The sequence below is a fragment of the Kryptolebias marmoratus genome, linkage group LG14, assembly GCF_001649575.2.
Source record: "Kryptolebias marmoratus isolate JLee-2015 linkage group LG14, ASM164957v2, whole genome shotgun sequence".
Taxonomy (NCBI): domain Eukaryota; kingdom Metazoa; phylum Chordata; class Actinopteri; order Cyprinodontiformes; family Rivulidae; genus Kryptolebias; species Kryptolebias marmoratus.
In genome coordinates this window covers 9443315-9457890 of record NC_051443.1, presented here as the reverse complement: position 1 = coordinate 9457890, position 14576 = coordinate 9443315, and the positions used below count along the sequence as shown (strand labels likewise).

General features: G+C 39.3%; 1 protein-coding gene across 8 annotated transcripts in view; it reads right to left on the bottom strand.

Moving 5' to 3' along the window:
* Positions 1-9574, bottom strand: part of nrg1 (neuregulin 1) — a 30221-nt gene extending 20647 nt beyond the window's left edge. For 2 of the 8 annotated variants that reach the window (XM_017427484.3, XM_037979469.1), the window contains exons 1-2: positions 9207-9574; positions 8125-9068 (exon numbers count right to left, since the gene is read on the bottom strand). In XM_017427484.3, the coding sequence (XP_017282973.1) occupies positions 8125-8824 (700 nt within the window). In that variant the 5' untranslated portion in view covers positions 8825-9068; positions 9207-9574. The remainder of the gene's footprint in view (positions 1-8124; positions 9069-9206) is intronic. The other 6 variants (XM_017427482.3, XM_025008396.2, XM_017427486.3 and 3 more) reach the window with 5 other exon arrangements.
* Between the last annotated feature and the right edge of the window lie 5002 nt (positions 9575-14576).

Sequence of the window (14576 nt, the reverse complement as noted above, 5' to 3'; positions counted from 1 at the left end):
TGTGTTGAGTCAAACTTCCTCTTGAATAACATTGTATTGTGACTGAGAACACCTCTCATCAAAAATAATGTATTTCATGTCTGGCTGAACATGGAACTGCAAAACTTTAGTCAACCATATTGTGGTTTGGGATTGAATTTACATAAAGTTATATTGAGTGGTGGTTTCACCACACCTTGAGTCACTGTTAATTTTGCTCACCCTTGTCTCTTGCATGTAAACTAATCTGGGTCTGTTAATCACTTCACAGATACACAGCCTCTTGAAGTGGCCTTTCAGACAGAAGTAAACACAGGAAGGGGATTTAAGTGCCTGCTCCCTATGTGCTTCTTTGTTATGATCTCCCTGGTGTATTGAGGTACACACACACACAAGGCAACACAGTGAAGTTTCTCTTACCCTCAACAAATACACCCACACATCTTCAAGTCTAAAAGAGTCCTTAAAGTATTCATATTGTTTATCTATAATATTGTTTAAAGAAAGCCAATTGACTCTATTAGTTCGATGTGGTGCTGTTTAAAAGTGAATGTTCCTGATTTCTGCAGTTGAGAACCCCCAAATCCTTCCGGTTAACCAGCTAATTAATGACATAGTAGTTTTTAAGTTGCAGTAGTTTATAAAATTTAAATAATTTCAAATGGCGATCATTCAATGAATGGACTGGGACTACACCTAAAGAGTGGCAAACTGGTGGTTCCCATTTTAAAAGGGGGACCAAAGAGTGCGATCCAACTATCGAGGGATTGCACTTCTTACCCCCCCTGGGAAAGTTTACTCCAGGATGTTGGAAGGGAGGCTCTGAGTGATTGTCGAACCCGGTGTTCAAGAGGAGCAGTGTGGCTTCCATCCTGGTTGTGGAACAGTGGACCAGATCTTTACCCTTTCTGGGTTGCTAAAAGGGTTATGGGAGTTTGACTCTCCAATCTACATGTGTTTGTGAATCCTGAGAAGGCTTATGGCCATGTTCCCAGAGGCATTCTGAGGGAGGGTGCTGCAAAGTATGGGGTGCCAGGGTTAGTTGTATTAGCTCTTGAGTCTCTGCCTCAAGCTGAGGAGTTCAAGGATCTGTAAGTCTTGTTTACAAGTGATGGTACAGAAATGAATTGACAGATCGAGGCCTCATCCTCAGTAATGACGGAGTTGCTTTGGTCTGAAGAAAGTGTTGAGTCGAAAGGCAAAGCTCTCCTTTAACTGCTCTGTCTTTGTTCCAGCCCTCACCTATGGTCATGACCAAAAGAAATAAATCCCAGATACTAGTGGTTGAAATGGGCTTCTTTCATAGTGTGGCCCAGCTTTAGAGAAAGAGTGAGGCCCTTCATAAAATGAGGGGAGCACAAACTGGAGCAGCTGCTTCTCCTTATCAAAAGTAGCCAGCTGAGGTGGTTCAGGTCTCTGGATGCCTCCCTTCGGAGGTTTTCCTGGCATATTCCACTAAGAGTAGACCTCGGGGCAGACAAGGAAATTGCTGGAGGGATAATGTATCCTCTCTGGCCTGGGAATGCCTTGGGATCCCCCAGGAGGAGCTGGAGAGTGTTGCTGGGGAGAGGAAAGTCTGGGTTACCCTCCTGGACTTATTGCCCACATACCTGACCTGATAGAAGACAAATGGATGGATGGAAACGCTTTTGTATTAAATAATTTTAAAACAGTATCAACAGCAGAATTTCTCATGCATTTACAGCGGTCACAACTGAGCATGTTTTCATATGTTTGTTATATGAATTTTACTTTGTTAAAATGTTGATTAAAGAATGTGCAACTTCATGTTTACTACTAAATACCAACTAAACCAGTCTACAGAGTGCCAGCAGGTGGTGGTATATGCTTGCTAAAGAAACTGAACTATAGATAAAACAAAACCCCCTTTGAGACAAACAAACCTATTAGCCTCTGTCATATACAGCATGTGGGAAAAAAATTAAGATATTCAGAATTTAAATATTACTTCAAGTCAGAGAGTACTGTGACTATTTCTGTAGAGGCAGACACAGATGATGTTTTGTACAATAAGTGACTTGAGTTCATAAAATGTCTTTTCAGTTCAAATGCGTGAACTTCTAGAAAAAGACAAATCCCACCTCAAATGAGCACCAAAAGTCTTTTGAAAATCTGAAGGTTTTTCTATAGGCATTTATTTATTTATTGCTTTTACTTTCAAAATGCGCATCACAAAACAGGAATGGAAATATACCAGCTACTGCTTGTTTATTCCAGCAGATTCCAGAAACTGCACAGAGATTACTGTTCAGTAGCACAATCCTAGGAGCAGCTAAGGCCTTTTTCCACTGATGTATAAAAACATTAGTATACAATATTTTAACAAAAACACCTTTGCCAAGTTTAATGGTGACAGAATTAGGATAAAGCAAGGCAGATGTAAAAAAGACAGGAACTCCTTTGTTGTTTTGGTTTCTTGTGCACAAAGTGATAGTAGGCATGCACAAAATAGGTTGGTAGTTTCTGAAAAGCTTTGTATGCTGGGTCCACATTAATACACCAAAAGAAGTTTTTAAAATCCTCACTTTGGAAAGTGTTGTAGGCCCTGTCTGAACTATTTTGGATCATTTTAAAAACTGACATTTTTGCTGCATTTGCATGACCCGAACACGCACAAATCAAGTGTTTGATTTTTTTTAAAAAAACTGTTTATGGTGGATCAATTTTATTGAAGCTGCCATGTTGTATTTTCACAAAACATGTCTGCACACAAGGCTAGTAGGGCTTTAAGTCCCACCTACTCTCCTGGACACAAGCATGGTGTTACATGGCCTTTTTAAAGCATGAAATAACTAATTACAGATAAAAATGTTAGAAAATGAATATTTGAATAAAGAGCAGCGAGGTAAGGACTATGTGAATCAACAATAGTCAATACCTGAAAAAATTATCTGAGGTGTTTGTTGTTTTTTAAGAGTAAGTCCCCTTTTTTACCAGGAGGGGGAAGGACTTTAAACGCATGCTGAGACCATCTTATGGGGACACTGTTCCTCTTCTGGCTTAAACTTTCTGGATACCGTTTGGTTTCCAGTTTTGTTAAATGTAGGAGAAAGTCTCTTTTTTTAAAATATTTGTAGAATCAACCAGCAATCACCAGCACAGGTGCAGTAATTTGACAAGAAAACTAATAATATCAGAACAAAAATTGGTTCAAAATCTAAATGGTGTGCTCACATGCACTGCATACATTTTATCAGGATCTTTATCCAGTGTGTTGTTAGTATCACACCTGTGTTATTCTAACACAGGTGTAGAGAATAACACCTGTGTTAGGCTTTTTTAATAATAGTGTCTAATATGAGTTAGTCTTAGATCGCTTTACTCTTGGAAAAACATTGGTGGCCTCTTTGTGTCAAACCATTACACTGTAGTCACTCTGACTCATACAGTAACCACTCCTGCTGCCATCAGCGTAGATTAGCTAAAGCACTCACTAGATAATAAATCACACAGGGATGTGACCACAACAGAAACGTCATGGTGGCGAGCCAGACAGTAATACTGGGTTGTCGAGTTTTCTTTTTTTTTTTTTTTTTCTGGCAGCACAGGAAAGGAGGGAGCATCAATTAGCTTCCAGCATCTCTGACCTTGAAATGGAGCACGGGCAGAAAACAGGAAGTCTCTGTGTATCAGAGGCCTGGGTTTCAGTTTGTGTCATGCATCATTTATTGATCCTCACTTATTCATAAGACTGGAAATATTCATCCACACACTTCAAGGATCTTGCACGTTATTTACAGTCGTGCAGTGGCCATTCAGCACTTGCAAATGGATTGGTAGCTTAAGGCACATATTTGCATTTGTGCACACACACATACACAAATATTATCTATAAGTATGGCTAAATAAGGTTTTTTTTTTAGAGCTCAATTCTTATTTAATCACTGTAAAGAATGGGGTTTATGTCTTGCTGCAAAGTAACAAACTTAAAATGTTGCTTCAGTGGAAAAAAAACGACTTGTTTTGATTATCTTGTTTGAAACGAACAACGTGTTGTGTGGTCAGAATATGGCATTACACTTGTTCTACATGGCTGTGATGAAGCTGTACTCTCTAATTAGAACTAACATCTGAGAAGACACTGTAGAACATTATGTGACTGCTTGGTAATAAATAGTAATACTGACAAAGAGGAAAATGCACCTGAGTTAGCCAAAAATGCATATTTTCATTGGGATTCCCTTTGCTTGATGTACACAGAAAAATACCATTCATGTCAGCACAGCAATGAAAAGAAATGAAAAACATAGCAATATCTATAATTAGGTTACACACAGTAAACATATCCAATAAACCATAAAATATAGACAACTTTTCATAAAAAAGGCCTCTTAATGTTGATTGCATTGATTCAGAAAATCATTTGCTCACACTGCATGAATGAGTAATCAGATGAGCTGTGGTATAATATTTTACTGATGTGATACTCTGCATTGAAAAAAAGGCCAAATGTTTTCTTTTTTTTTTAAACAGGTTTGACATCTTCTTTGGCAGCTCTTTATGTCGCTCTGTTTGAGTGTTCATGTTACGACGACAATATGGGATTCAACATGATTTGTCTGTGAAGAACAGTCTGATATTAGTTTCCAATAACTGCATGTGCGTTATTATAGCCACAGCAGGATGTAGTTTGATTTTGTCTGTGCGCTTCTCTAGAAAAATAAAACATGCTCACACTAAGTCTTTGGGACGAAGCTAACACACACCTTATTTTGGGCAGAACTGAGGTATAAAAAATGTTATGAATATGAAATCAATGCTTGCAGATGGCAAAGACCCACTGACTGCAAAAGATCAAATTAAGGCTTAAGATGAAAGTTTAGAACAGATTGGACACAAAATCTTTACAGCATTGATCCACATGACCTTAGACATGTTGCTTCATTTAAAAGGGGCTCGAAGCAATTAACCCACAAAGTTTATTGTAGATATATAGAATGGCTGTTAAGAATACAAAGACACATGTTTGTATTTCTATCCTTACTAGGACATTGTGTTGACTTCTATTCATTTGTGTAGTTTAACCCAAACCTTAAAATCAATATTTCACAGGGTTGCAACTGTTGGTGATTAGTTGGCAAACAGCATTTGAGAGGGAGTCTCCAAAATGTCTCAAAACATTTGGGGGAGTTCTCAATTTCCTTGTCTGAGTCACAGAGGCCATGTGATGACCACTGATGGCCACAGTTTTGTCACTTGAATTTTGAACATGTTCAAAAACTATGAGGGACAAATTTTCTCTTGTATAGTTGCAGAGTTGTCGTAAGTGTCAATATAATTTATGCAAATTCTAGAGCTGTATTTTGTCACCTGAACCAGAGTTGTCCTATGACAGACAACATCCAAGGCTGCAAAAAAAAAAAAAAAAAATCCATACATTTATATATAATAATAATTATTATTATTAGAAACTTGTCTAAATCTGCTTATCTTTGTTTCAAACGTGTACAATAGTAGATTAGGTTATAAACATGGGGATGGCTGGCAAGGTTGATACAAAGCTGGCTGAGGGAAGTGGCATGTGGGTGGAGGTGTACAACAAAACAATGTGCATGGCCCAAAATACAATTTTGCAAGCGGTGTACACGAAAATAGGTGATGATTTTAAAAAACAACCACTCAAAACATGGCCTCACTCTAATTAGCTGCTTGGTCATGTAACACTGAGAGCACTATGGAAAACTTGCCTATTTTCTCGTAATTTTGAGTCGTCAACTAGTCTCTAGTGGTCACAGTCCAGGGAGATACTACCCTAACCTTAAGGTCCCCTTCACACTGGATGACAACCCCACTACTCTCTCCACAACCTGTTGGAATATGACTTGATTGCAGCAAATGTGAAAAAGCTTCAGCCTGAAGGCAACCATGATGCTGCAACTCTCTTATTATTCACTAAATAAGTTTCCATACTATTTTCTGCATCATCAAGACACTCTCCTGCACCCTCACTACCCTCTATATGCCTGCCCTTGCACTATTCTCTCACACCACATCAAGGTGCACGTCAGCACTAGACTGTTTTCATGACCATGTCACAATCAAGATCTAGCCTAAGCCAGTCCTTTTACAAATTCTAGAGGATTAAGCCATGCAGTGCGCGTGGGCCTACTTCATGGAAATGCTACCACCATGCTGATAAACCTCAACTTTGCTATAGACATCTTGTATATGCTCAAAACTCTTTGGTGTAATGGAGAGCCCACTGTGATCTGAATATACACCTGAAGACAACACCAAGGACCAAGGACTATTTATGTTCTGATTGATGGTTTTAAATTGCAGTGTGGTCATCATCCAGTGTAAAGGGAAGAGGGTGGGCATTAGCAGTAAGTAGAGTCTTATCATAATTCTAAACTAAATGTAATTAACACTTTAGTCCTAAATCTAACACTTAACTCAAAAATGGCATTCTACCACATTAGGACCAGGATTCAGTTCTCATAAGGACTACCAGTCCTTACAAGTTAGATGGTTATACCAGAAACTGTCCAAAAATGTAACAAAAACCAGTACAGACACACACAGAGAAATAATTTATAAAGCCCATGGCTCTGGTTGTATTTTGTATTTTGACAATTCTGACCTTCCTGCAGTCTTCTAAGCACGTCCATGTTAAAAGTAAAACTATACATTACTTTTGATCTACAGCAACCACAAAAATATTAGAAATATTAAACAAAGGTTATGACATTATAGAAAGAATATTCAGAAGAACTTAGGAGAAGGCAAGCATGCTCAAAGACATTTTAACCACACTTGCATTTGGCTGTGATGTGAGCCTGCAGCAGTGAAAATACAACCATTTGAAAAATTTATATTATACAAAAAGTGCATTACATACTTCCCCTGACGGGATTTTTTTAATATTGTTTCATAGAGACACCACTAATTACTTCCTACAAATGTATTCTAAAATGTTATTTCATTACCAATATTAATTATTGAAAAAAACTATTAAAAGCCACAAAATACAAAAGTGTTCTCACAGGCTTATGTTCCTGTCCTCATACTTATTATAATGAATCAAAAAAAACTGTACTGTAATAAAATATTTATTGTCTTTCATTGTTGCAGTCACCTAGAATTGTGGGACTGTATTGTTTCTTTCCTTCTTATAAATGATGATTCAGTGTTTTTATTTATGGGGGTGTCTGTGGATCAGTGGTTAGAGCAGTCATCGTCTAATGAGAGAGTTGGAGGTTCAATTCCGCCAGTATGCCACATGTCAAAGTGTCCCTGGACCCCTCATTGCCTCTGATGTGTGCCACACCAGTGTACGAATGGGCTCTAAAGCACTGACTGGACTCTGTGGAATGATTTATTCAGATTAGCGTAGTAGAGATGTAGTAGAGTGCTGTATGAATGTGTGAGTGGATGGGTAAATGAGGACACAGATTGTGTTGTAAAGCGCTTTGAGTTGGCTAGAAGGCCGCTATATAAGTACAGTTCATTTACCATACTTATTTATTTATTTTATTTATTTAAAAGGGATTAAAAAGAAAACCCTGGAGCTTCTTTCCATAGAACTGTCAAGAATTCAACCTGCTCCTATCATGGTTGAGTCATTCCACCCTGTGATGAAACTCCTTCCAACGGAAAAAAACTTGTACTGCTTATACTTTTGAAGGGATATAAGAATTACATTTTTACTGAAACAACTGTGATCAAATTTAAGGGATGGTTCGTACATAAACCGGTTGGAGTAAACGCTAGAACTTGCACATTGGTTGTTTTCCGCACGCCTATCTATGAAGCAATTGTAAAGAAGCCAAGTCAACGGCCCACATGGTGCACAACGCAAGTCCCGACCTGTCTGTGTTCAAAGATATTTCCTCTAACAGCTGAGAGAAGACAGCAACACATCAAAGAGCTGTCTCTGAACACTTCCACAGACCGCCTTTATTTACTAAAGCCACAAACCTGCTTTATTATTCTCATCTTGGGAGACAAATGACTAAATATGTCATATTGAAAGGGGTGGAAAAAATTCTAACTTTTTCAGTCAGAAATAAACTTGACTTTTTGAGATTAGTGTGTATCCTCATTGTTACATTCTTGTACTTTACTGTTAAAGATAATTTTTGAACAGAAATAATTTCTCGGAAGAGAATGCTAGATACTCACAGATGGTTTGGATGAACTTGTTTGTCTCCTGTGTTGTTTGTGGGTGGGGACTCTGCTTTGTAACTGTAGATCGTTCGGCGCTGTATCCGAGTGTGACAGACGGATATGTTGGCGTCTGAGGCCTAGCTGTAGATTTCTCGTCCACGAGCACCTCAGGACGTCCTGGGGTAATGGCGAAGCTTGTGGTGAGGGAGACGGTGGAGGGAGCTGAATGAGGAATTGAGACAGTGATTCCAAGTGTTGGGTTAACTGATATAATAATAGGATCCTGTCCGATGGGTTTGGGATCTAAGTGAGTCGGGGGGTCATACTCAAAGATCTTATCCACAAAGACCCATTTGAGTCCAGCTGTGCAGAGGGCTAAGCTGAGCAGACAGGCCAGGATGGGCAGAATGCAGATTTTTTCAGACTGCAGGCAATGGTTAATCTGTTCCATCTCTATGCACACACAGCAGGTCGCCGGCAAGGCCACGATTCCCAAAGCTCTCTCATGCTCCCCATCACCATCACCATCACCACCACCACCACTGCCTTCCTCTGTAATTCCCTTTACACTCTCATCCCCGCTCTCACCAGCTGCCTCTGTCTCCTCTGGTTTCTCCTCTGGGACTGGTCCAGAATCGAGAGGAGAGCCGGTGGGGGAGGCTATTCCAGGAGAGGGAGCTGGCCCTGCAGAGAAGTCCTCCACTCCCTCAGTCATCCTTTTCAATTGCTGGATAAGTCTTTCTTAAGGCTTCAACTATTAAAACAGAGCATCGCACAGCTGCTGTCTGCCACCGGTGTCCATGTTCTCCAACACGAGGCTGTAGAGTCCGAGCAGTGGTTTCAAAGGACAGTAAAAGGAGAAGAAAAAAAAAAATTTGCCCTTCAGAGAGTGTGAGCTTGACAGCAGTTCAGGACGTATGGAGACAGCTTGTGTTCAAGGAGTTCTTTACACATGTTTCCTGAAATAAACCACAATCATGGGATTCTACAGTTGTCAAATTATCCACAGGCAGAAAAAGATTGTCAGATCAAAGCAGTATCTCAATGTTTTCTGTGTCGTAGTCGTGCGCAGTGGTGGGAAAGTGGCACTGACTCACCTGAACACTTTGGCAGGAGAAAGAGAAGGGGCGGTGTTCGACGTGATGGGTCGGCTGCAGCAACTGTATCGTCAAGGACAGGATGGACGGGCACTGCAGTGGCAGAAAGGACATGCTATCTTGTCTCAAAGTGCTCCAAGCGGCTGAAAGGCTGAATCATCAGGGAGCGGCAGGTGTCCTTCCTCTCGGTGCAGCCACAGAAACAGATGAGTAAGGGGAAAAGCGAAAGAAAGAGTCATAGAGTGAGGGAGGGGGGCTGCAGCAGCACACAGCAGAGTGAGAGAAGACTGGATACTCCCCTTTTTCTCTTTTTTTTCTCCCCCTTCCCTCACTCCTCCTATCATAATCTCTTCTCTCCACACAGCAGCCTCTGGCCTCCTCCCTCTCTGCCTCACTTCCTCTGGGTTTGCAGGCTGCTCCCAATCCCAGCACAAAGCGTCCAGCTAAGCAAGTTTCTACTTGATCTAATTAGAGCTCATGTCAGCGAATCAGAGACAGGGCGAGCTGCAGAAGCCGCCCCTTCCAGCACCACTCCCCATTGATTATCATGGAAGGGTGTGTTATCTGTCAAGGGAAGGAGGGAGGAGGCACACATGAGCCTGTGCGCTAAAGTGTGTGTGTGTGTTATACATGTATAAAGTTGTTTCTTTATATACATATATATACATGTCTCAGTAAAGAATTCACAGCAAGTAAATTAAATGTATTTCGCTGTGTAAATTCTTGTGTTGTTATATATATATATATATATATATATATATATATATATATATATATATATAGGTGATTTATAAAATAAAAATAAAAGAAATCACTGAGTTTACTTCCACAAGTAATTAACTTTTGGAGTCAGTCCAGTTCAAGATGGCTGCCACAACAAAGCAATCTTAGCAAACACAAAAATGATTATAACTCAGTCTATTTTGCAGCTTTTGAGCTCAAATTTTATGTGTTAGGAGTTAGGAGCTATCCTCAGCTGAAAGTCTGAGCATTAACTGATTGCGCAAGATCTGTTTATAAAACTTTGTTATTAACTATCGGAGTCAACTCTGTCTGTTAGCGAAACATCTTATGAACCTCTGGACAGATTTTAATAAATCTTCCCAGAATAATGCTCATTGGGTGTATATCTAAAACTGATAATCTTTTGGAGTCACTAAGATGGCCACCACAGCTAACTGACATTAGAAAACAGAAAAGTGTCTATAACTCTGACGATTTTAAAGATACTGACCTAAAGTTTGGTGTGTCAGTATCTGACATTCACAATGAATACCCCAAGCCCTAATAGAAAACCCAAGATGTTGCAATATTGCTTAACATCACCACTAATGTTATTTTAAGGGTTTGCCCCAAACAGCTACAATGCTTTCATTTCTCATAATAAGATGATCTTAGTCCAAAACTCTGGCATGAAAGGCAGCAGGCAATATGCATTATTTTATTTTATTGATGTGGTGAGATTGTGGTTGTTTTTTTAAATGTGCTCTGGTTTACTTTAAGGACAGAAATAAACTGATAACAGAAGACGAGGAGAGGACCATGATGTGTGACTCATTTTATTTAGTCTTATTCTTATCTTCCCACAGAGATCAGGAAATAGAAAAGCTTTGCTTAAACAATTATCTCACAACAGAGTAAAATACTTAGACTCTGACAAATGCATGCAGCAGGAAATACAATTAGACTGCAAGGCTTAAAAATTTAAATTTGGACTTAGACTATTGATCTTGCAACAGAGAATTTTCCAAATTTCGTCATGTCAATACGTGAAGATGGCTGGGGAAAAACTGATTCAGAAAATGGTTATTAGTGTTTGACTTAAACCTTAAAGCTGTGGTTATAGTTGTTGCTGGGCAATAAATATGAACGGTCATAAGTTTTAAGCTCTGAAGTTCATATCTGTTTATGGATTTTTTCTACTTTTAAATGTGCATTATTAATAATAATAATAATAATAATAATAATAATAATAATAATAATAATAATAATAATAATAATAATAATAATAATAATAGAGACAGTAGCAGTAGTGGCAGTATCATTTTGTATTGATTTTTTTTATGTAATACTGGATTAAACTGGTGATTTTGGTCACAAAACTCAAACTTTATGTATCATCGAGCTAATGTGGCGTTACGCCTCCAGAACATTATTAGAACAATTAAGTTCCCAGCCCCCAACCAAGCAGATAGGCTCGGAGAATAATCCAATGTGGTCTGCGGGGTTGGGAGGGGGGGTTAGGATTTAAACAAGATGAGGACAGTCTGAAAGGTCAGTTTATCGCCACACTGAGCATTGACACTCTTGTGACCCTAGCCACTCCTCAGGCAGAATTAATACCAGTAATGGTATCTGTGGGGGAGCACTTCCTGTCAGGCCTCTGAATTAGTGCCCTGAATATTGATTAAAATCTCAGGATACAAAACCTGACACAGGAAATGCAGGAAAAACACACGTACAGAAAGTTGCCTAAAGCCAGCATAGCCTATTTATTTAGTTAGCACAAATTAAATAAAGATGATTACAAAATCCACTTTTCCAAATATATTTTCAGTTTGTTATAAGTGGCCCTTCCACTACTGAAAAATTATATAATTTTTTGTTTTTTTTTCAAAACACAAACTATTACTTATAGATAATATTTCCACTCGATAAAGAAAACACTATGATGTGACACTGATGGAATTTAAAACAAAATGAAAAAATATCACACGAATGAATGAATTAATCAAAACTGTCATTCTTGAATGCCAAAGTTTTAAATAAGGATTTTGCACAATCTATAAGAATGACCTTGTCTAATAACTACTTTCTGAGAATTTCAATAAAGTCCAGCCAGTGGTTTATGAGATATTTTGCTAACAGACATAGTTGACTCCACAGGTTACCAAAGTTTTAAACAAATGTCTCACACAATCTGTTAGGTCTTGGGTTATGTGATGGGGATGACTCTCAGCTACTACCACACCCAATTTTAGCTCAATATTGGTAAAACTGACTGAGAGATAGCCCTTTTTATGTTTACTATACTCAGTTAGCTGTGGCGGCCATCTTAAATCAGGCTGGTGTCAGAAGTTAATCAGTTGTAGATGAACTTTCAGTGATTACTGTATGAGAGTTTCTCTAAACCTTGTCCAGTGGTTCATGAAATAGTTTGCTAACAGACAGACAAATGAGCACACCCTCACACACAGACATGGGTGGTTGGCGGATGGCGAGAATGAATCAATCAATAAAAGAATGAAATTTTAAAAAGGATGATTTTTTTATAATATAAATGTAAATATAATATAAATATATAAATATAAATATAAATTCATGAACATAAATGAATGCAGAAAAGCAGGCTGCACAAGCAGAAATTCATGTTTTTTTACACTTTCACAAATAAAAGGAGGAATACAAGGAACAAAGAAATGTTATTGCATTTTAGCCAATAAAGCATGGACTCATGAAATTCAGTATCAACCATTACACCTACAAAAACTGTGTTATAGCAGCTCCTAAAGAATCCCATAATACAGAACTGCACTACAATAATTTATGTTCAACAGAGACAGCAATAAAGTCTCCAAATTATGAGTTTTCCTTCAACCACTTGTAATTCCAGCAGCCCACCAGCAAATGACTAATAAAGGCTTAGGTTCCATTAAAGCCTCCTGGTAATCCACTGATCAATAAGATCTCAACAAAACCAGGGTTTTTTTCCGTTGGTGAGGGCCCAGACGGTCCAAGGCAGTAAAGCTTAGTTTTGTCAATATATTTCCATAGGTAGCTGCTACATCGTTTTAAATTAGCCAAAAGCTGTGCAAGAACTACCGGTATAAATGAACAAACAGGGCTAAGCTCTCCCTGATGTTTACAGTAAAGATGGGACAATTACTATCAAACATTCAAACTGTTTTCATGGTTTGTTTTATTTTCCAGTATGTCTTTTGTAGTCTAACTACTTGTGCGTACTTTTATTTCAGCCAATCCTACAGAGCATCACAATATTCAGCTGAATTGGGAGATGGGTGCTATTTGATATGGTAGTAGATGAGCATCATCCCAACACATACTCAAAAGTTTTTTGTAACTTTTAGTATTACATTTTATTTACAAATATTTCCCAGTAGAAATATGTTGAGATCTCTTCAATTCATTCAGCTTCTTTTAAATTTTAACTAGCTTTATGCTACATTTAGCTTTTATCTGGTATTTTTGTAAACTAAGTACAAAAAGTAAATTTGTGTTTGGTTAATTATTTCTTATTTGTAACAATTCGTCTTGACAATAAATCTTATCCTATTGGAAAGCCTGTTTATTTTCCCGACGTTCATGGTGTGTCGGAGGACAATAACTTTTTGTCAGGTTTGCTGTCACAGGTTTTATCTCCCCACAGAGCAGGCCGCGATCCAAAACCATCTGCCCAGGTTTGCTTTCAAGGGCTTAGCCTACGAATACTTCGTACTGCCCTCTGGTCTGTCTCTAGCCCCCTGCGCCATTACCAAATGTGTGGAGGCAGCATTAACTCCCCTCAGAGAAAAAGAAGTCTGCATTTTAGCTTATCTGGGCAACTGGGCTCTGAGAGCCAGCTCCACACATTCAAGCTCTGGGTGTTTCAGTGAATTTTCAGAAAAGCTCGCTGACCCTGAGTCAGCTGTTTTAATTTCTCGGGCTGGAATTATGCTCGCTGTCGAGCAGAGCTCATCTCTCAGAGCAGAGTGGCAACGTTTCACCGCTGCCTCGCTCAGTTTCAGTTGGGACACAAGCTGACGATCTTACAGCTGATGGGCATGATGGCGTCCATGGTCGCAGTCGTGCCACTCGGCCTGCTGAAAATGTGCCCGTTTCAGTGCTGGACTCGTTCCCACCGGCTGTGTGCATCATGTCACCTCCACAGGAAGCCGACGATAATCGCCTCTTGTATGTCGGCTCTCAAGCCTTGGAGGGAGCCCGGCCTGCTGTGCCGAGGCTCACCTATAGGGAGATTGTCCTTTCACAAACTGGTGTCCATAGATGCCTCCCTGTTCTATCTGTGAATCCCTCCTGCATTCAGTTTTCACCTGATGGCTCCAAGGTCATTCTGCGACCAAACGCAGCGTATCTCCCTAAGGTTATACCTTCAGACTACAGATCCATGACTATTGAGCTCTCATGCTTTTGTCCACCTCCTTTTGCATCTGAGGAGCAGAGGTTGCATTCTTTGTGTTCTTTACGTGCATTTACATTGACCGTACAAGGGATGTGAGATTGTGTGATCAGCTGTTTGTGTGTGTTGCTAACCCAGGCAAGGGTAAGGCTCTGTCCAGACAGAGACTCTCCCACTGGATTGTGGAAGCTATTTCTCTAGCTTACAACAGCAGGGGGCTCCCAATCCCGCAT